The following is a 21,239-nucleotide window of genomic DNA, read 5'->3' on the forward strand; positions in this document are numbered from 1 at the left end:
TCTAATTACGAGAGGACTACGAAAACCGATAGCAATTAACGTGAAATATGTCCACGGAACATAATCCCTTAATATTACCTATTTAATTATCTATAAGTATAAATTTTCAGTGCCACGTGTATGCTCACTAACCAATAACGTTGTTGGCAGCAACGGGAAACATGATAATATATGTGATATCTATGAATAATCAAGGTATAAATATAGTACTTACCTACTATTTATTACGTTACCAAGGCGTCAGAAGTATCTGCATTATGCAGCTTTATGCCACTACCATTATTGCGGCCATAATTATGGTCGGTGTAAATAGGTATACATAGTACATTTTGATGTGATGCCTCTATCTATTTTACATGTCGACTGTACCTACATAACATAAAATATAAGTAGCTCTTAGGTACTCTCCTAACAATAGAGTTAAGTGCCGGTCTTATTGAGTATTAATTTATTCAAATCATAATAATAGAAATTGCTAATTATTTCAAAGTCAGAAAAAGAAGTAAAAGAGGTAGTACGAGGAATATTAACAAAAAAAAGATGTTTTAGGTAATAATGAGGTATATTTCAGTAAGGCAACTTAGTTTACGGTGTATATGAAAATAGACAGCAATACCTTAATCTAGAACGAAGGAAATTTGAAAATAAATTACATAAACAAAAATAGGCAAGCGTGATCGCATGAACGCGTATTGACGGTACCACTGATTAAGGGTTCGGTAATGCTACAAGTGGTAACGGCCAAATTTTAGGACCGGTCCACATACATTTTTTGTCCCACTTGTTATCATCTAAAGTAACTCCACACTATAAAAATATCAACATTTTGCTTACGAAACATTTTGCTAACTCTGGATGTTCATATTTTTATTGATGATCTATAACGCTGTCCTAGACACAAACGCTTCTCATTTGTCGACCTACACAACACATAGTATGTTGACTATCGAATATAAGCAAAGCATCATTACATTATTTATTATCTCCTACTGCAGGTGATTAGCTGGAAGAGCTACCGCTCTGTTTTTCGTAATCCTCGTCTTCCTCGTTGACTTCTTTCTTGACGAGCTCCCACGGCATCACGGGCAGCGGCTCGACGAACGAATCATCTACCTTTAACTTGTACAGATGTCGAGGTGTAAAGTGGTTTGGAAGAGGCCACACGCTCTCTGTAATAATAAAACAGATGGAAATGTTGGCTTACCTATTCCTATAATAGAATAAAATTGTACCATAACATTCGTGGCCTATCTGTAGGGAGCGGTATTGTCTATCGTGCTGGCGTTCGCGATCGCATTCACCATCTCTTTCTACCCTCGTCCTATGCCGTGTGACAGAAAGAAGTGGTGAAAACTATTGTGATTCCAACTGCGTTAGACAATAAGGCCTCTGTTCTGCAGTTTAGAATCGAGCGTTATTCGTAAAAAATACTGTTTTGACTGTTTATTTTTTTTTATATTCATAAGTGCTTGTGTCCGAGTCAAAATCGTTATCTAATTGAAATATGACTTACAAACACATAAGTGTATAAGAATACATGCAAGTATTAATAATACATACACCTATGATATGAAAACATAATATGATTTAAAAAATTTAGGGTCATGAAAATGTGATTAGGTCTATGGAATCTATAGGCCTATGTCCATGCATATGTTGTCTGGTTGTTTTATCCAACAGTGGTTTCTTTTAGATGATGATAACTAGGGCCTTTGCACACCGCGTTTGACATCGAGCAGCCATAGAATCATGTGGGGTACCTAAAATGTACACAGTGGGTATGTGTACGCAATCCAATCACATAGGTACATTTCGGACTGAAGTGTATGGAATTGCGTAAACTTACCCACTGTGTACGTTTACCACATATCACTCTACCACTGACGTGCGTATCGGCGCGTTTACAAAACGTGATGTGCAAAGGCCCATAGTGTAAAGAGTGCCTTTATAAGACTATATAGGAAATCTAATTGCAAGTATTCTTACCGAAGTAGAATTTATAGTCATCTACACGTCGATGAAGGTGCATAGTTTCACGTAGGTCGAGGATATGCTGCGATTGCATCAAGAAGTCCAGGAGTGCCACTTCAGGCAATGCGTCCATCTTTGGATCTGCCGCACTCATTCCCTCGAAGGAAAGCTGCGAAAGGAAAATGTGCGTTATTTCATAAAGTAAACTATTGATTTGTAACAGAGGTAGATTCTGAGTGAGTATGTAGGAGAGAATGGGGGAGTCCTATATCACAGACCCACACACACACATGCTTATGGGCGGTGGTGATCTCTTACCATCAGGAGACCCACTTGCTCGTTTGCCATCCAGTCTAATAAAAAAAAACATTATACAAATGTCTTACATTCTATAAGTATCACTGTGTTACGCCGCAAGGCATACTCGTACTTTTAATTACCTACTGTGAAAGCATATAAGACAGATACAATTATACGTAGAGCCTACAATTTTCAAAAGCTGTGTACGAGGATGGGAGGTTTTATACTTTTTAGTACAGTTAGTTTATTGAGCATTCAGTACAAAATTACATCATAATTTATTAAAATTTGAAGAATTTATCTTCTATTATAAATAAATATAATTCACCGAAATGTATGTAAGCGCATAACTTCAGATCGACGGCACAAAATTAGATAATTCTTTTTTTTGTGTTCGTTATTGTCAGAACAAGGTTTGTGTGAAACAAAATAAAAAAAGAAACGGGGGCGAAGCCGCGGGCAACAGCTAGTACTAGATATTATAGATATGGAAATTACTTAGGGAACTACATAGGGTTATATACCTACACTAGGCGTTTAAAAACCAGACTATTCTAATAGCTGCACAGAGTAAAAGCGGGCGTTAAGGTGGTTTTCAACCGGCGAGGCGAGACAAGAATTGAAATTTGTATAGCCGCGTATCCATTAGAGCAGCCTCAGGCCGAGGACCGCGAGCCGAGCCATATTTTGTCGGTTTTCTGGCCGTGCTCAAAGGAGCCTCAGTCTGAGCCGTGCCTTTGGCAGCGTCTCCACTTGCGCGGCCTCGGAGCGAGGCAGCCGCTCGGCCCGAGGCTGCCTCTAGTGGATACGCGGCTTATGGCAGCGCCGGCTCGCAGCGGGCGCGCGAAAATGCATACAAATTTCAATTCTCGTCTCGCCTCGGCGGTGGAAAATCACCATTATGGTTCTTAAAACGCTTGTTTTTTAAAAGCCCAGCTCTTAAACCGTCATCTCAACTCACGTGTTCCTCAGAAGTGGCAAGCCCGCAAAGCTTCGAGATCTTGTCAAGACAGACTTTCAGCTGTTCCATGTGCTGCGCGAGCGGAGCATATAGATCCAGCCGACCCACGAGAGAGGGAGGCCGCGCTAGTATCGCGCTCCAACCCTTGAACAGCAGCTATGGCAAAATTTAGTCTACTACCATTTACTTTACTACCATTGCCTTTGCCAGTAGCCAGTACCAGGAAAAGGTAGGTAGAGTCACCGGCACCAATATATGACACATCAAAGCGTGCATAAATATCTGATACTCTATTTCCCGAGCTGGTAGGACGTGTCAGATATTTATGCACGTTCCGTTGCGGCCGATATTAATGCAGGTGCCTGTACAACTTCAGAACTACACACAGCAGCACTGTTGTTACTATGTATTTCCATGAAAACGACGGTATTTCATAGAAATGCATAGAAACGTAGCCTGCTGCCGCTGCGTGTAATCGGCTACTTGAACCTTTGGTTGCAGGAGCATTGGTAACTAAGCCCTGGGCTGGAGTGGCTCTAGGTTGTTGGTATGTACATTATATGAAGATAACTTGATAGGTAAGTAGGTAGCGGAATTGTTAAATAAAATTATTAATCCGGAATGCTTATCTTTTTTCCATTGAAAAAGTTATGGTAAGTGGGAAGATACCTATCTTAGTACTATTGGAATTCATTATAAAGTAAAAGTTAGTAATTTTCGTTGCAGTCTTGCACCCAAGTTCATATTCGGTTTTGTGTGGGAATAAATTCTTCACTCTGTTTATATCATGGTTGCTCAACCCCAGGCCCGCGTCTCACGGTGTACCCCAAGCAAATTTTAAATGGCCCTTGTCACAGAGTACATATATAACCCTTGTGCTAATCCTTTTCAAATTAATTAAGATACAAGTTGACCTAACTAACCTACGCTTTAAGTATTTAATCGCTAGTGTCCCGTCAGAGATTTTTGTGCTTTCCATTTGGTCCGACTCTCAAAAAAGTTGAGCATACCTCTCTAGTGCTCTTTATTAAGTTGAGTATATAGAGCTAGCGGTTCGCCCCAAAGTTAAGCAAAATGCTGCACATGGTGTTAAAAGCGTTAAAAGCATAAAAATCGGAACGATTTATCTTTAGGTCAATTTGACCCGTAGCACGAAAAAAAAAACAAAAAAGGAGAGGAGTTATGACGTCATCTTTTTTTTGTATCGGATAAATGATTTTTTTGTTCTGAAACCTATCGTGTGTGGTATCTAATGAAAGGACTTACTAAGCCGATTCTAAAAATGTATCACATCATTATATTTTAGTCACTTGTTTTAAATAAAAATCATTTTCAAAACAAACCAAGTTTGGGCTCCGCCAGATATGATGCGGTTGAATCATTATAATTTGTCAAATATACCTAAAATGATATTTAGTAGCCTCATATCCAACCCCAAGAAAGCAATTTTGATAATACTGACATTTTAGTCAAGACAACTTGAATGAACCTTAACTCAACGGGGCTGCGTAGTTTTATTACAGAGTTCGTATGGCCACCTTCCAGCTCCATGATCATGAGCTATATTTCACTGGTTCAGTCATTCACTCTAGCCTTGAAGAGCCCTAGGCTGTATTAGTCCGGAAATACAGACAATTAGATCTAACTTTTAATAAATGTTTAAAAGAAGTGAGTTTTGTAAATACCGTTTGTATAGAATGATAGATCATCAAGAGCTTGAGTCTTTTAAACATTTTCCTGTCAGGCTTCACCGCCGGTCGCACGGGCATCTCAAAAGGATCTCCTTCGGCCTCGGCCTCCAGGGCCGCCTTCAATAGCGCCTGGAAATGTTCTTCATCCTTTCGATCCATGTAGTCAATCCATTCTACTTCGGTTCGCCACAAGAAACGGAGCAAGCGATGAATTGTGTCTTCAGAACCCTACCGTATATTACTTTATAATAATTTCTAAAGTAATAAATTGTAGTTAATTTACAAACGTTTAGATACAAGTACAAAGGCTTAATGGGATCTCTACCAGCCACCACTTGTCAAATCAGTACCTTCCTAGTGTTGCGATAACATGTCGCCTGCAACTGCCTACAGTCGGCTACAGAATCGCAAAATTTATTTTAAAAGTACCTATAATAAGATATAGTAGATATCTTCTTTAAATGTAAATAAATACTGAATACTATTAATTCGATATAATAAGGTATGTTTAATTTAATTGTCCGAAGAGATATCGGAACTTAGATGCCATCAAGTAGTAGCAGGAGCATGCTCTCGACAGGGACAAATGACGGAAAAAAAGGGGAGGTCTTTGCCCAGCAGTGGGATCGTGGTAAAAAAATAAACTTACTTCAAGAATGTGCACAAAGTAGCTATCATATACCACTAATAACCCCCTTATGTGCACATCGCAGTAGCCAGCGTTGACGACGTCAACGGTTCTCTGGATTTCCGAAATCATATATTCTCGTGGCGCCGAGTGCTCGCCGATGTATATCATGCGTATAGCATAGGTTTTCTACAACATCCAACAAAGATACATAAAATAATACAAAAAAAACCTTTTCAAAAATATACCTCTCCTTGCAGTCGGGTAAAAAAGTAATGCATTGCATGTCAAGAAAAAAACTGCATTCTTGTTTTGTTTGTCACAAATATCCTAAGGTTGGGTTACTTTGGCCCTAAAGGGAAACTTCATCAGACATCAAATTCATTTTTTAACGTAAATGGAGCAGCATAAAAGTATTGTACTAAACAATAACCTAGGTAGGTACTAACCAAGGAAACTTTCGCGAAGTTCTCTTCAACTACATCTAGCACTGTTCTAATGTCAAGATCCGGCAACAATGCCATTATTGAAGCGACAGGCACAGTTCATACCTCGCTAGTAATAATCAAAACACATATTCACTGCACGGACCTTCGTAAATAAACACGTATTTTACAGGACGCTAGCAAACGTCAGGTCGTTTCTATAGTAACCATTCGCCCATAGTGCTGCTCCAAAATTATGTAACCTATGTAGAGACGAAGATACGCTTCGATTTACTTCGATCATGGGCTTCGATCGATTCAATCTTGCTTTATACTTTCACAAAACTAAAAGTGCAATAAGTATGAAACTAATTGAATAACATTCGGTAGGTAATTTACCTAATTTGGAATATTCGCTAGCATGGCAGCTTGTACTTAACGCTTACCGTTTTGAATTAAAATAAAATAATTATTGACAACGGGTACCTACCCATTTAGAGGAGGAAGGGACGCGGACGCTCTAAAAGTCAAGAGTTTTAAGATTTAAGTAGGTACTTCTGTGACTAAGGAATGTTAGTGCACAAAAATTAGTTTTTTGTTTTGAGGTCGCCCTAATAGCCGCAATTAAATGTCCCGTACCTAGTTTACAATAATGATGAGAGAACGGATGAGAGAAGCTCATTTAATTCTTTCTCTAAATTGTCATACTCATGACTGCCAATTAAAGGAGGAGCTGAAAGCAAAAAAGTTTTAGACGGGATGGACTGGATGGATGGGATGAATAATATACTTAATAGACAATTTCTCTCAGTTCAGTCTTGTCCAGTCATCATTCATTTGTTACTCTGCACTAGTGCAGCTAGCGCCATGGATCTTTAAATGGTTCTTGATCTGACCAGAACAGAAAAAAATAAAGTCAGCACCTTTACTTATATTTTGAATACATTTATTATCATTAACTACATAATTACACCACTGATATATACTAAATACAATAAAATAAGCCACTTTTGTGCCAAAAATTAAACTACATAGACACGTAGATACATTATAATACTACTATGATTTGTTTAAAATCTATCGTCGTCATCGTATTGTTTTCTGTTAGACCTGTTGTTATATCTACTGCTGGGGTTACGCTTGTTGTTACTGTATCTTTCATTGTCGTTATATAAATCGTCATCCACGTTATTGTATCTATCCTGAGCTCCGTATCTGTTGTAGTTGTTGTTGTTTCTATAGTTGTCGTTGCTGCGGAATCTGTTAAATCTTCTGTTCGGATTCCAGGAGTTTTGGCGGGAGTTGTATTTATTTTGGCCCTCTTTGGCTTTAGACAAACTATAACTCTGGGCTAATTCAACCAGTTCCTTTGGTGGTTCCTGTCGAAATCCAAACATTTATCTTAAAGCTTACAATAAAATATGCAAGTTAAAGTGTTACCAGAGACCTTGGCACAGTAATGATTAACACTGACATAATATCGAGTAATATATCTCTTTCGCTTACCACTCCGATTTAGCATAAATTACATTTTTATTGATTATGTGTGTAGATTGGTTTTTTGGAATCTTTTTGTATTTTTTTATTTCAATTCCAAATTTTTACTTTTACGGTCATCCCGTAAAACCTAAACTGAAAATACAAACTGAAATATAGATGCACAGAAAAACCAGAAAAATAAGACCAGCACTGGGAATCGAACCCAGGTCCTCGGTATTCCGTACCGCGTGCCATACCGCTACACCACTGCTGGTCAACGGTACAGACACGAATTTCCCCTATGCACCTCATATCTCAGCTTGTTTGTTTCTTATTTAGCCATTTAAGCAGTGACGCTAGCGACATGTTACCGTAGCCCTCATCGAGAAACTTTCGGCACTCCATTGGAACCAACCGCTCACCCGGACAAGAGATGTCGTTACTAAGCAATCAAATTAAGATTGTTTTTTTGGAATCTTTTTGTATTTTTTTATTTCAATTCCAAATTTTTACTTTTACGGTCATGTGTGTACCTTAATAAAAAATGAAAATTAAAATAAATTAATTTAATCATCATTGATCATAACAATATGTAAGTGAAAATACAGTCATAAATTAACCTTAAATATAAAATATGTAATCGTAATATCATAAGGAAGACTACCGGACCGTGATACGTATTTTTTAGTTAACTTCTATGTTTTTTTTTTTGTGTAATTGTCACGAATAAATGTTTTCTTTATTTGTTTCAAAAATGCCAAGGTTTTTCAAACCTTGCTAATGTTAATACCATATGTTTGAGCGCCTTGTCTACTCCAAATATCTGATGGTGATTATGAGTATAATAAAAAGTAATATTTGGTCAGTTCAGTTCAGTAGCCGATATAACGAATTTATTGCGCGCTGCGCATTTTGCAACGCACGTGACGATACACGAGCCATAAGGTCAAGATAATATTCGATATCAAACATTTATATTTAATACCAGCTTTTACTCGCGGCTTCGCTCACGTAAACCATTAGGTACGTCTAGAAGTCCAATAGAAATTCCATGATTTTACAAAATTCCCATGGGATGTAATTCCCGAAACATTTATATCATGGTCTTCATTTAACAAGCCTGTGCCAATTTTCATGTTTCATTAGATTTAACACGCGTAAATCCCGATCCAACAGAAATATCGGGATGAAAAGTTAGCCTGCGTGTTATTACAGAAATCCAGCTGTTTGTAGAAAAAAACCGGCTAAGTGCGAGTTGAAAAAAAAAAATTAATACAAAATATCACATTTGAAATCCTCACAGTAAGACGCGAGTTTACTACTACTAGCGCTATCTAGTGCTGCTTTAGTGAACTATTTTCCGTAAGTGAATGTATTTATTTGTTATTATATTTACAGATGTGCAAGTTGCGGAAAGTTTCCTAAAAGTTGGAAAGTTCTCGGAAATTTCTGGAAATTTTCACAAGGAACATAGGAAATTTAAATTTAAGAAACGGATAGTTTCCATCCCCATGCAAAATTAGGAGATGTCCCCGAAATTTACCTATATGAAAATTTCCGCAATTTTTGAAAGTTTCCTTTGGCACATCTGTAAGTAATTATTAGGGTCCGGAATTTTGCGTGCGGCTATTGACAGATTGTAGGGAGAGAGCACCGCTATTTATCGATGTTATCGACAAATCGATAGTTTTTTTTTAAATTATGTTACATATTTGTAAATATATTTTTGCTTGGAATATTATTATAAAATACTTTATATTAGCTACGGTAAGAACTGAAGGAATAGAAAATAATATTTTATCTTTTATTTTATCAAAGGGTAGGCAATCAAGCTACCTAACTTTAAATTTAATGGTCTCAGAGGGATGTTTTCTCAAGGTATAAAATATAAAGGTATAATTTGTAATTATAGTGATTTCAATAAAGCAATTTAAACGGATTAAACTTTCCGATATTTCGAACTTTTTCATCATTGTCCGCTGAAAAAATTATGTATCATCGGAAAGTTTGAGGCTTTATTTCATAAAAACATAAATTAAAAAAAATAATTGATATATATTGTTTGCCTTGTAGTTATCTCTCTGTGTACCTGTTTTCTGTACCGCTTACTATTTCTGGTGTACAATAAAGAGTCATTGTATTGTATTGTATCGATTTGTCGATAACATCGATAAAAAGCGATGCTCTCTCCCTACAATCTGCCAATAGCCGCACGCAAAATTCCGGACCTTAGTAATTATATTGAGTATACCACTTTATTTTGAATTGATAGAATTCTTATTCAAAATTTTAGGCTCAGTAGTTTCGGATATCAGGGGGAAGATCAATTTTTGTCTTCTTTCATGAATAAAATCAAAACTATTTATTTTACAATAATAACAAAAATATATTTGAGATCCTCATAACGAGCCCTTTCATTTGATACATGACACAGTAAGGTTTGCATTTTTTTTTAAATTTCCTAATTTGTAATTTCCTTTTAAAAAAATGTTTTTTTGCACATCTGTGTTTGGGTCCTATGACCATCCTACCAAATTTCACCTGATTTGGTCCAGTAGATTTGGAGCAAATTGGCTGTGACAGATGGACGGACAGACAGACACACAAGTGATCATATAAGGGTTCCATTTTTTTGTACAGAACCCTAAAAACATCGAAATTCGTCCATTAATATGAATATTATCTTCTCACCTGATTTGCTTCTTTCAGCACAGCCATCAAGCTCCTAGCCTGGCGCCCATCCTCCTCAGTAAACAAAGTGTGTGCCTCTCCCTTTTTATCATAACGGCCCGTTCGTCCAATCCTGTGGATGTAGTCTTCAGAAGTGTTTGGAAAGTCATAGTTGATTACATGTGTGATCCCGTCAACATCTGAAATTAAAATAATCTTATTCAAAACACCAAAATAATTATTATAAATAATTCTGCTAACCCAAACTCTCAAAAATAACTAGCAATCAGATAGTAATATTACTTGCTTTAAAAAGGGTGATTTCATATTATGATTTAAGTTTAAAGATAGTGAAGTGCATACGTTCATACAAATATCTGCCCCGGCCAGGAATGGAACCCGGGATTATGATGCCATTAAACATTGAGAGTTCCATCTTGCGGATAAAATCCTGGCCCAACCACCAGAACACCACTACCAGATTAAGTACTGTATCCTTCTGGGTCCCCTGGTCCGCACTTGAGGACATAAAAAAAATAATTTTTGAACTTTACTTGATTGATGTTCGGTTCAAATTGTGAAAACAAAAATATTACATCGGGCCTCAGGAGGATATTGTCACCAGATTTACATAAGTATAGCACATTTCATCTACGTCAGATGGTCAAAAAATGGTTTAATATTTTCCACAACATATGTTTGTAATTTACATTTTTTCTCTAGCATGAAGGGCTTTACCTAAATAGGCAATAAGGAAGTATTAGTTACCTAATCCTCTTGCTGCTACATCAGTGGCAACTAGAATGTTAGTGTGACCATGCTTAAACTTGTTAATAATGGTATCCCGTTGCAGTTGAGTCTTGTCTCCATGGATCCCAACTGCTGGCCAGCCATTCCTTCGCAAAGCTAAAGTTAAATTATCCACAAATCTTTTTGTATTCGCAAATACTAAAATTTTGCCAGTGCCTTCCCCTGCTATACTGTGCATTATTGACTTGAACCTGAAACAAACATAATACTTAACAAACTTATAGACGTTATTGAGTCAATCAATTATTAAAGATTCCTTGCTTTGATATAATTATAAGGTATTCTGCATCATTGCTATTATGAAACAAGTATGAAAGTTACATAGGCATCACTTACTTTTCCATCTTCTCTTCTTGGTCACAAACATGTACAAGCTGCTTAATATTATGATTCGCTGACAGCTCTGTAGACCCAACATTGACCTGTACAAATTCTCCCAAATAATCTTTGGCCAAATGCTGTACCTCCTTTGGCCATGTAGCAGAAAACATCAAGATTTGTCTTTCTAGTGGAACTCCTTCTAGAGCTTGGCGTATCTGTGGTTCAAAGCCCATGTCCAGCATCCTGTCTGCTTCATCGAGAACCACATAAGTACATCTACTAAGGTTGGTGGTCCTACTGACAAGAAAATCATTGAGTCTCCCAGGAGTTGCTATAACTATGTCCACTCCTGCTTCCAACTGTGCCGCTTGTTTGGCTCTGTTAGCGCCTCCATAGATACATGCGCATCTTATATTTAGTAATCTTCGGAAGTCATTTGCTACAACCTCTATCTGTCTTGCCAACTCTCGTGTGGGTGCTAAAACTAACACAAGAGGTCCTCTTCCGTTTTTGTGAGTCTTCTCTTTTATATGCACTACAGCAGGCAAAAGATAAGCAAGAGTTTTACCAGTGCCAGTCTGAGCAATCCCAACAAAGTTTTGGCCACTTAATGCTATTGGCCATCCTTGCGATTGAATTATAGTTGGCTTGTTGAAGCCTTGTTTATTCAGAAAGGTTTTTATGTAATCCGGAAATTCACTTGCTTCAATATCAATGAAGGGACTTGGAACATCTTCACCATGCACTGTGATGTTGTGTTCATTTCTGTAATCTTCAATGACCTTTTGTTCAACAGTTTTGATGCTGTACAGTCTACATGCATATGTGTCGTTAAATTGTGAGCGACTCAAAATACTTATACTTTCATGAGGGAACGAAGCAAAAGCTCTTGTATTTTGAGATATACTAAAGAATGCTGTTTCAGTTGATGCTTGAGCGCCATTGCTGTGTAATCTGTAATGCGTCAAGCAACATTCTTATGTAAATTGAATACTTGGTTCCATAAACTAATATTGCAATAATTACACATATACTTACAATTTCCCTAAACTCCGAAGTCTTAACCACCTCGTTAAAGTATTAGAAGCCATCAGTAACAATTAAACTAAACCGAATCAATTTAATTGCAAATTAACTCATTTAAGCTTTATTCGTTTTGTATTCAAACTAGGTCTGTGAATATAAATTAATTACTATATATATTAAAACTTCAATTTTAAGGTTATCTTCATAGAAAGGTTCATGCTCATGCTACACAGGATCACCACAGGATTATCTGTCAAGTGACATATGTCATTTATATATATTTTTTTACTTTATCTCAATGGTTTAAGGAATCTGACACTTACCACCACTTACTATAAAATTTATTTTGATCTTTAATTATCTATAAACTTACAAGTTAGTTTTTTTTAACGCTTAATACTTTCCATATCATTTATTTATTAAATTAATTACCCTATAGGCAATACCGGCTCGTCCAATAAAATTTTTGTAGTATTGTTTTTCCTTTTAACTTTAACTTCGATGCTAAGGTAGGGTAGAACAGCGAATCTGAGGGCCTAATCCGAAAATGACTGTGATAATATTATTAGCGGCAGCGGGGCGAGACGATACGCACCGATTTTCGAATTTCGTAGTGGCACTCGAAGCTCGTGTCGTGCGGTCCCTAAGACACATATTATTTAATACGAGAGCGAGAGGGACCGCATGACACGAACTTCAAGTTTCGTAGTAGCCCTGCAGGCTCTATAATACCACAGAGTACCTTTTTTATACTGCTCTATACTACGAAGAGCAAAATTCGAACTTCGTATCTTGCCGACCCGCTGACGCCAATATTATTTAAGACGTAAGACTGGTGAGTGTGAATTATGCGATACGACAGAAGACGCCCAGGGGCATTTCCCTTCAAAGAAATGTGTTCGGATTCGTGCGGCGGGGGAGGCGTTTGTTGCAGCAGCCAACCTAAGCAAGTATGATACGGGAATGTTTGTGGGTATTTTAGCTCAACCGGCCTCCAGAGCAGGGCTTGTTAACGTTACCAAATTCACACTATAAGTAACGTTAAATAACGGTAAAAATCATAAAAATACCTAGTACCGGTATTAAAATTTAACGTTAATTGATAACTTAACATTATTTAACGTTACCTAATTACCGTTATTTTTACCGGTAAATTTACTTTACATTGTAGGGCTTGTTAACGTTACCCAATTCACATTATTATAACGATACCGAAGTAACACTATCGGTAATTTTTGCTATGCTACCGAGTGTTGCCAATTTAGCACGTGCATACTCGCTCGATAAATGAGGATAATCTGCCATTTAACGTTACCCAAGCTTACCGGTAAATAGTAATATAAATACCGTTAAAATGATTTAACGATACTTTTGAATTTACGTTCATTTAATGAATAGTTGATAACGTTACCATTTTTTTTTTACCGGTAAAAAGTTGTATAAGTAACGGTAAATCGTTTAACGTTAATTATCATTTAACGTTAGATCGGTTTGACAGTTGGTAACGTTACCAGTTTTTAACGGTATTTAAAGCCCGGCTCCAGAGGGACCGCACGACACGAACTGCGAGTTTCGTAGTAGCCCTACTGACGGTATTTTTATGAGATGAGATGGCAAGCACGGAGTCAGTGTGTTCCTCTCTAACTACTGCCAGGAAATAAATAAATAATTAGTAAATTTCATTTTCGTGAGCGTTCTTATACAAATATTGAATAAAAATGTATAAATTTCTAATAAGCAATAATTACACGATTTAGTATTTTTTTTTATGAAATAAGCTTTAGATCTTTTAACACGATCTAATTTTAACTTGAGTTTAATTAATTTCTCAATGACCACACCAAACCAAACTGTAAGATGATGGTGCTTTCGTACCTTCATTATTGAGACTAGGGTGACAATCTTTTCACGATGTATTGTGAAATGAGGGCTATCGTTTTTTGTCTCACTAGATGGCGCACTGTTGCGTGAGGTTTTTAAGTATGGCTTTCAAAGTCTGTTATTACGGGCGTAAAGACAAAGTTTTGATTAAAATCATATTTAATACACCTTAAACCGTACCATAAAAAATATCGAGCATGCCACAGTGTTGCATAGTCCCCGTTTTGTTCGAAAAAAGGGAGGAAAAGGTTTCCGAAAGACAAAACTGTCTCAAAACACAGACATTCATTGCCTCGGAACGCATATTTGCATAATTAATTTTAGATATTGCAAAATATTCACAAATTATTCTAATTATAAATAACCCGCGTAGCTCACCCAAAACTATGAGATTTGACATTTCGGAGACCTCACGCTACACTAGCGCCTCTAGTGGCGAATTCATACGCGATAGCCCTCATTGGCCTCTCACACGCAGCGGCGTCTTTAGCCCATGTAGCGCCCGTGTGCAATTATAACTTTAGCGCCATCTAGGAAGCGCGCGGTCAAAATGTATTAGGTACAAAGTGCCGCGGCCGGCGCCCCTAACACCGCTGCGCCCGTGTGCAACGCACACCCACTTACACTATTTAATACGAGAGCGAGAGGGACCGCACGGTACGAACTTATGTTTCGTAGTAGCCCTGCAGGGGTTTTACGGGTGACACTATTTACCGGCATGGATAATACAGACCCGATATTTCGTGTACACATCTGGGCTACTACCAAACAAAGAGCATATACCACTACGTTTTAACAACTATCAAAGAGGAAGGGCTACGACGAAGTTCGTGCGGTTTGTGAGTTTCGTAGTAGCCCAACTGCAGCAGCAGGGCTAAGTGTCACGAGGGACCGCATGACACGAACTCCGAGTTTCGTAGTAGCCCTGCAGGGCAAGTTCGTGTCGTGCGGCCCCTCTCGCTCTCGTGTTAAATAGTATGTCAGATCGCAGTTTAGAGTTTCGTAGTAGCCCTGCTGGTGTCAAAATGACAAAAAAAGTTTCCATGGATGTTTACACGAAAGATCATGTCGGTATGTTATGTAGTCTAGGGCAGGGTTTCTCAAAGTGGGGTACGCGAACCCTTAGGGGTTCGCTATTCGACGGTAGGGGGTTCGCGACAAGGTTTTCGTGATGGTGGCTGCAAGACTGGCAAGATGATTAAGATTGGTTTTTGGAGTCTTTGTATTTTTTATTTCAACTCCAATTTTGACACTTATTTGTTGTTGTTTGTTTCAGTTTGTATTTTCGTTACTTATATTTGTTACCTTTTATTAAAATAAATAATATACATTATATTATCATGACGATTGAAATAAAAATAAACTTACGTTTCTCCAACAGCCAGTTTTATTACTTTCTTTGGGGAGGGGGGGGGAGGGGAGGTAGGGGTTCGCTGTCGTCTAGAAACTTTAACAGGGGTACGTGGAGCCATAAGTTTAAGAAACCCTGGTCTAGGGCAAAGATATCGACACGGCCAAAGTTACAAAAATATGTATACACGAGTTTATGCACTTAACATTAAGGTCGTGTATACATATTGTTGTAACTTTGGCCGTGTCGATATCTTTGCCCTTGACTGTACGTCCGGTAAATAGTGTCACCCGGGTTTTAAGTTTGTTGGGTTTTCCTCCAAGACGGAGGGACAACTGGACAGTGAAAAAAAAATTTAATCAATACGTTTATTGACATTTAACATGGAACAGTACTGGAATGAAATTTATAAATTACGCGCATGAAATTTACTGTTGAACACGTCAATAAATAAATACAGAGAATAGCTCACGAATGAAATGTTTCAAGGACAATCAGAATTTAAATTAAAAAAATTCTTGAACCAAATTTGTTAGCGAATCCTCACCAGAACCACAGCTTTAATTATCACAGTGCAAAAATAATAATACATTAAAGATAGGTTCAGATAATCAAGGTACATAATGTAGACCTATAATTAATTAAAAACTTTCAAACAGTTACCAGACAATCAGATAACCTACTTGCAATAAACATTACACTTCACACAAACAGAATTCCTATGAGGATTTGCTACTTAGAACTAAGCTTAGATTACTTTTAAATTAATAAGAGTCATTAAATCGTCTGTGGCCGCCACTGCCGCCACCTCCCTGTCCGTTGCGACCGAAGTTGGTGCCACGCTTGAAGGAGCCGCCGCCACCACCGCCTCCGCGGCCACCCCCGTACCGGTTTCTGTTCCAGCCTCCGCCACCGCCGCAACGGTCTGCCATCGACTGGAGTTGAGGACTGATCATCTGCAAACCAACAAAAAAAACTGTAATATAGGTAACAATGCTAGCTTGCAATGCAAACTAATAGATTTATTGATGTGTCACAGCATCTGAGGATGGGATCCAGACTAGTATTGTGTGGACACCGAAGGCATGTAGCTGTCGTTCTATGTACCTCATACTTGCATTCATGTCACGTCAATAAGGGACGTACCCATGCCAAAGGTATGAGGAATTAATTTTTGTTTAAAAAATCATAACTATTATGCGTAGATATAAATAAAAAAAGGTTGAAGTGTCGCCAACTTCTAGTGCGTGGGCACACAATTAAAAAAAAAAAAAGATCGCCATTAGACAACACCCTCGTGCTTACTAAAAGCTCCAGAACAAAAAACACCCACTTTCCACTCATGCGAAGTTTCTCGTCATAGGGGTGTGTTGCTAACAGAATTAATAGCCAATGCTTGGCTTAGCAACAACACCCCTGACGAAAATCCTTTCGCCAATATTGCTATTTCATTTTATCCACAGTACAAGTATTGCTTTCCTTGTTGTTGAAACCATTTTCTTTTATGATTATGGCTATCTGATCCAGAAGATGAAGAATGTACCTAATCTTCCTTTTTGATTTATATCTATCTATGGATATAATATTTAAGTATATGATTAATTACCTGGTTGGCTTCTTGTAGTACTGATACAAGATCTTTTGCTTGACGGGAATTTGAAGGTGTGAAGAAAGCATAGGAGGTGCCTTTCGTTTTTGAACGGCCCGTTCTGCCTATCCGGTGAATATAATCCTCAGAAGAGTTAGGGTAATCAAAGTTTATAACGAATTTGATACCATCAACATCTATAAAAATAGAACTGGTTAAAAAAGCAACCAATACATAGACAGTAATTTCAATATTAATGCTGGTCATGAAAATCTATTAAAAACTCAACAAAAGCTGTAAACCTTGTACATGTTAAGGAGGTAACTCATAGCTGTATTACTTACATGAATGAGTTACACAACAGCCATGTACAAAAATCCAGTAAACAGTTGCCTCTCACTAGGAACCCAGGAGTCTTGATCGGGCGTTCAATTAAAGATTTTGCTAAGTTGTTCACATAGCCCAACTCCATCCAGCCGAAACAGAAAACCCTTGACCTCTTGCCGATCATCTCAACTGTGGTCAAGTTTTTCAACAATGCACCTTTTCAATCTTTGAATTTAAATAAGCAGTGCATCACCAGGTTTTCCTCAACTTTCAAGTGTATCCGTATTCACGGACATACCATCAAGCTTTCCGGCCTCGGGGTCCAATCACAGTGAAAGGCACTTATGAGGCACCATAACAAATGACGAGTTATTGCATTCTTGGAAATACCAATACCACTGCATCTAGAAGTGTCTATCTACAAATCCAGTGCAGTAACATGCCTTTTAATTTGAGGCAGTATTCAGACAGAAGAACACAATAACTTTCCGCCAGTGCCTCTGAAAATATAAAACAAAAAGGTTGAATTCACTGGTTAATAACATTATATTATAGCTTTTGCATCAAATTTCAAGACTTCAAGATCATGAAAGGGGTTCTAAAATAGTCATGTGGCTTGATGGCAAGGACATGTCCAGCATTTGTGCTGCAGCCAGGCATGTTTAAATTCTTTTTTGTTTATTTGAATAACCAAACAAACACTAATGGACAACATCATTGACTTTAGCTTAAGTCAATGTGCTTGTCATTTATCAAAGTTGACAGTTACAAAACTTCCTAAGCATTAATTATATTATAAATCAAGCTTTAAATAAAGATCATATTATAAAGAAAGTTTCCTTACCAAGTCCTCTGGCAGCAACATCAGTGGCAACTAAAATATTGGCACGGCCTTGTTTGAACTGATATAAAACTTCATCTCTTTCTTGCTGTGTTTTATCTCCATGCATGCAAACAGCTGGCCAGCCATAACGTCTAATATTTCTAGTAATATTTTCCACTTTTCTCTTAGTTTCAACAAAAATAATTGTCTTTGCACCAGGATCTTGACTTTGTCCAATTTCTTGTAGCAATACATTTAATCTAAAATAGAATATTGTTTTATATTAATAAAACAGCTAAAAACACCTGCCTTATAATTATGATAAAAGGTATTGAATTCAGATCTTCTTAGAGGAAAGTTTGTTTTTATAATCAGACTTAGTGGTCATATTAAAAAAACATTCATCACTAGAAATCTGCAAAATAAATTTAAATAGATAAAAGCATGTTTATACTAACTTGTTTTCCTTTTCATGTTCCTGGCAAATGTCAACAATTTGTAAAATGTTGTGATTGGCAGACAACTGCAGAGATCCAACATTGATCTGCACATAATCACCTAGATAATCTTCAGCCAATTTTTTCACTTCTTTGGGCCATGTGGCAGACCACATCAGAGTCTGCCTGTCTGGGCGGATCTGTTCAATGATCTTTCTAATCTGAGGTTCGAAGCCCATGTCTAACATGCGATCAGCTTCATCCAAGACCAGGTAAGTGCAACGCTGGAGATTGGTGGTCCCCTTTTCAAGGAAATCAATTAATCTGCCAGGAGTGGCAATGACAATCTCAACACCACGCTCCAAGTCACGGGCTTGCTCCCTCTTAGGTGCTCCTCCGAACACACAAGTGTTACGGACATAGGCAGTATTTCCAAAATCAGTTGCTACTTGTTGAATCTGTTGAGCTAGTTCTCGAGTTGGGGCGAGCACTAAAGCAATAGGCCCATCCCTGTGTCTGAGGGGCTCCTGGTTGTTAATGTGCACAATGGCAGGCAGTATGTAAGCCAGGGTCTTTCCAGAGCCTGTTTGGGCAATGCCTACCAAATTTTTTCCAGACATAGCAATAGGCCAGCCTTGGGCTTGAATAGGAGTGGGTTCCTTGTAGCCCATGCCACTAATACCCTTCATTACATAGTCAGGGAAATTGCCCTCCTCAAAACGTTGGATGGGGTTTGGGACATCAACTCCACTAACTGTAATCTCATGTTGACTTCTGTGTTCCTCTACTTCATAAGGGGAGCGACTGAGGACTGAAGGATGTGGGTTGTAGAAGTTCTTGTTGAATGGTTGCAGCGACATTGTGTCCCAGTTAGGACGGCGCATGTTTTGGCCTCCAGTGAAGTCTTTCTTGCCGCCACCGCCGCCATAACCTCCACCACCGCCACCACCGAAGCGGCTACCTCCTCCGCCGCCAAATTTACTTCCACCCCCAGATGAACCATATCTGGAACCGCCGCTTCCGCCACGGCTATTGCTCCAATTTCCGGACCTAAAATGTAATAAAGTTGTAAAGGAATGGATATAACTGTATTTATAATAATTCATATCTGTACACTGTAACATAACCTACATCGCAAAAATTAAGTGCCTAGTTAAGTGATGAAGATGAAGGATAGAATACTACTGACAAATTGGAAGTTCAGTTTTAATTTGACACGTGTCAATTAAAAAATACACGTGCGTTTTAGACATCTACCTACATAAGTAAGAACAAAATCGGACCGAACTTTACTATGATTAACACAAGAGTTCACGTTCCATGTCCCCATACCATACTATATACCAAGAGACCTAAGTGAAAAATACAATCCACTTTAATATTTTCTTTGTATTGATTACGTATGCAATTATGACTAAACGGTAAACGGTTTTTATATCCAAATTGCATACGTACACTGGGCAGAGGGAAGTGTTAAATTTAAACGAGTGGAATGGAAGAGGAGCACGCAAGCGTGGAATTAACGATTAACGGTGCTAGACAAAATGGAGGCCACCAGAAACCCATTAGTCATAAAAAACCATCGACCATTAATTTTAAGTAAAATAATACACGATATTTAAAGTAGTTTAGTAATGGACAAGAAAATACCTTTCTAAATTAAAAAAATGATTTGTAAATCAAATTCACCTTGAAATATTCATTAAAACTTCGAAACAAAATATTCTGGAAAATTTGCCAAATCTAACGGTAACGCGAAAAAAACCCTGAAATAACTAAAAGATACAATAAATATAAATAAAAAGTTTTTACTTACATTGTTTTAGATGTTCAAGAATTCAAGATGTACTGAATATAAGCAGATTTATAATCCTGTCCGATCTAAGCAGGGCCGAGTGAATCTGAAATAGACGCCATATTGTTACATTTTCCTTAACAAAATTTAACACACCAACCAATTTCATTAACACGGGTAATCAAAAATGCCAAAATAATTACTAACTCGTAAATAATAGAACTTTACAAACAAAATTGAATTACTAGTACTAAAGGAAAACTATAAACACGTCTTACCTCAACCACTGCTTTTTTGAAAGAGGGTAAACTAAGGCAAAAGACCTAAAGACCGAGTGAGTGGGGCTGGGGCAAAGGAATTTATAATAGCCCGAGAGTGAATGAAATGAATGACAAAGTGGCAAGCACAGTCCAAGTCAAGCTCATAGTGTCACTGAATTGCACTGTCGCACTGTCTAATTTGGCAGACAGATAAAGAAAATAAAATAGTTATCGTCTAATAAAAAAATCTACAATTTATGATATGATAATAACTCAATATGATCTGAATTCAAACATAAATAAACCAATAAAAAAAAAAACGTTTTTTTTGTAAACTCACAAGCACGTCTCGGACCCAGATTGCTCTGCAGGGCTACTACGAAACTCGAAGTTCGTGTCGTGCCGTCCCTCTGACACTTATACTATTTAATACGAGAGCGAGACGGACGGTACGACACGAACTTCGATTTTCGAGTTTCGTAGTAGCCCTGTTGG

At 37.7% G+C, this 21,239-nt stretch overlaps 3 protein-coding genes and 1 non-coding gene across 5 annotated transcripts; all 4 read right to left on the reverse strand.

The window, feature by feature from the left end:
- Positions 1–566: 566 nt before the first annotated feature.
- Positions 567–6,357, reverse strand: LOC141430636 (uncharacterized). The gene is made up of 6 exons (XM_074091435.1): positions 6,001–6,357; positions 5,573–5,740; positions 4,918–5,151; positions 3,233–3,388; positions 1,987–2,140; positions 567–1,169 (listed from the first exon to the last, which is right to left on the reverse strand). The coding sequence occupies exons 1-6, from the start codon at positions 6,073–6,075 to the stop codon at positions 1,000–1,002; spliced, it is 957 nt and encodes a 318-aa protein (XP_073947536.1). The 5' UTR covers positions 6,076–6,357; the 3' UTR covers positions 567–999.
- Positions 6,358–6,892: 535 nt separating this feature from the next.
- LOC141430637 (ATP-dependent RNA helicase p62-like) lies at positions 6,893–12,477 on the reverse strand. The gene is made up of 5 exons (XM_074091436.1): positions 12,295–12,477; positions 11,272–12,210; positions 10,894–11,126; positions 10,147–10,325; positions 6,893–7,355 (listed from the first exon to the last, which is right to left on the reverse strand). Exons 1-5 carry the CDS (start codon positions 12,345–12,347, stop codon positions 7,047–7,049), a joined length of 1,713 nt encoding a protein of 570 aa, XP_073947537.1. The 5' UTR covers positions 12,348–12,477; the 3' UTR covers positions 6,893–7,046.
- Positions 12,478–15,868: 3,391 nt separating this feature from the next.
- Positions 15,869–20,848, reverse strand: Rm62 (ATP-dependent RNA helicase Rm62). 2 transcript variants are annotated; one of them, XM_074091437.1, is made up of 6 exons: positions 20,763–20,846; positions 20,506–20,590; positions 18,711–19,739; positions 18,274–18,512; positions 17,121–17,299; positions 15,869–16,470 (listed from the first exon to the last, which is right to left on the reverse strand). In XM_074091437.1, coding segments are annotated over exons 2-6 (1,641 nt in total). In that variant the 5' UTR covers positions 20,508–20,590; positions 20,763–20,846; the 3' UTR covers positions 15,869–16,278. The 2 variants fall into 2 exon arrangements, 1 of the variants encoding a protein (XP_073947538.1); XR_012451649.1 differs by lacking the exon at positions 15,869–16,470 and adding an exon at positions 17,447–17,929 and having other exon boundaries at positions 17,142–17,299; positions 20,763–20,848.
- On the reverse strand, positions 16,543–16,679 carry LOC141430732 (small nucleolar RNA SNORA57). Its single transcript, XR_012451656.1, has one exon. It is a non-coding gene; the product is annotated as a small nucleolar RNA SNORA57 (small nucleolar RNA).
- Positions 20,849–21,239: the final 391 nt, after the last annotated feature.

The sequence above is a fragment of the Choristoneura fumiferana genome, chromosome 8 (genome assembly GCF_025370935.1).
Source record: "Choristoneura fumiferana chromosome 8, NRCan_CFum_1, whole genome shotgun sequence".
In the NCBI taxonomy this organism is placed as follows: Eukaryota; Metazoa; Arthropoda; class Insecta; order Lepidoptera; family Tortricidae; genus Choristoneura; species Choristoneura fumiferana.

What these genes read in the sequence shown, in the direction of transcription:
- LOC141430636 (XM_074091435.1), bottom strand. Translation starts at nt 6,075, where the DNA reads ATGGCATTGTTGCCGGATCTTGACATTAGAACAGTGCTAGATGTAGTT. An exon ending in ACTTTGTGCACATTCTTGAA is followed by an intron (nt 5,152 to 5,572) that starts GTAAGTTTATTT and finishes AATATACGGTAG; the next exon opens with GGTTCTGAAGACACAATTCA. An exon ending in TCTATCATTCTATACAAACG is followed by an intron (nt 3,389 to 4,917) that starts GTATTTACAAAA and finishes ATTTTGCCATAG; the next exon opens with CTGCTGTTCAAGGGTTGGAG.
- LOC141430637 (XM_074091436.1), bottom strand. Translation starts at nt 12,347, where the DNA reads ATGGCTTCTAATACTTTAACGAGGTGGTTAAGACTTCGGAGTTTAGGG. An exon ending in CTTCGGAGTTTAGGGAAATT is followed by an intron (nt 12,211 to 12,294) that starts GTAAGTATATGT and finishes GACGCATTACAG; the next exon opens with ATTACACAGCAATGGCGCTC. An exon ending in TGCTGAAAGAAGCAAATCAG is followed by an intron (nt 7,356 to 10,146) that starts GTGAGAAGATAA and finishes GGATTTCGACAG; the next exon opens with GAACCACCAAAGGAACTGGT.
- Rm62 (XM_074091437.1), bottom strand. An exon ending in TGTTGCTGCCAGAGGACTTG is followed by an intron (nt 17,300 to 18,273) that starts GTAAGGAAACTT and finishes CTATTTTTATAG; the next exon opens with ATGTTGATGGTATCAAATTC. An exon ending in TACTACAAGAAGCCAACCAG is followed by an intron (nt 16,471 to 17,120) that starts GTAATTAATCAT and finishes GTTGGTTTGCAG; the next exon opens with ATGATCAGTCCTCAACTCCA.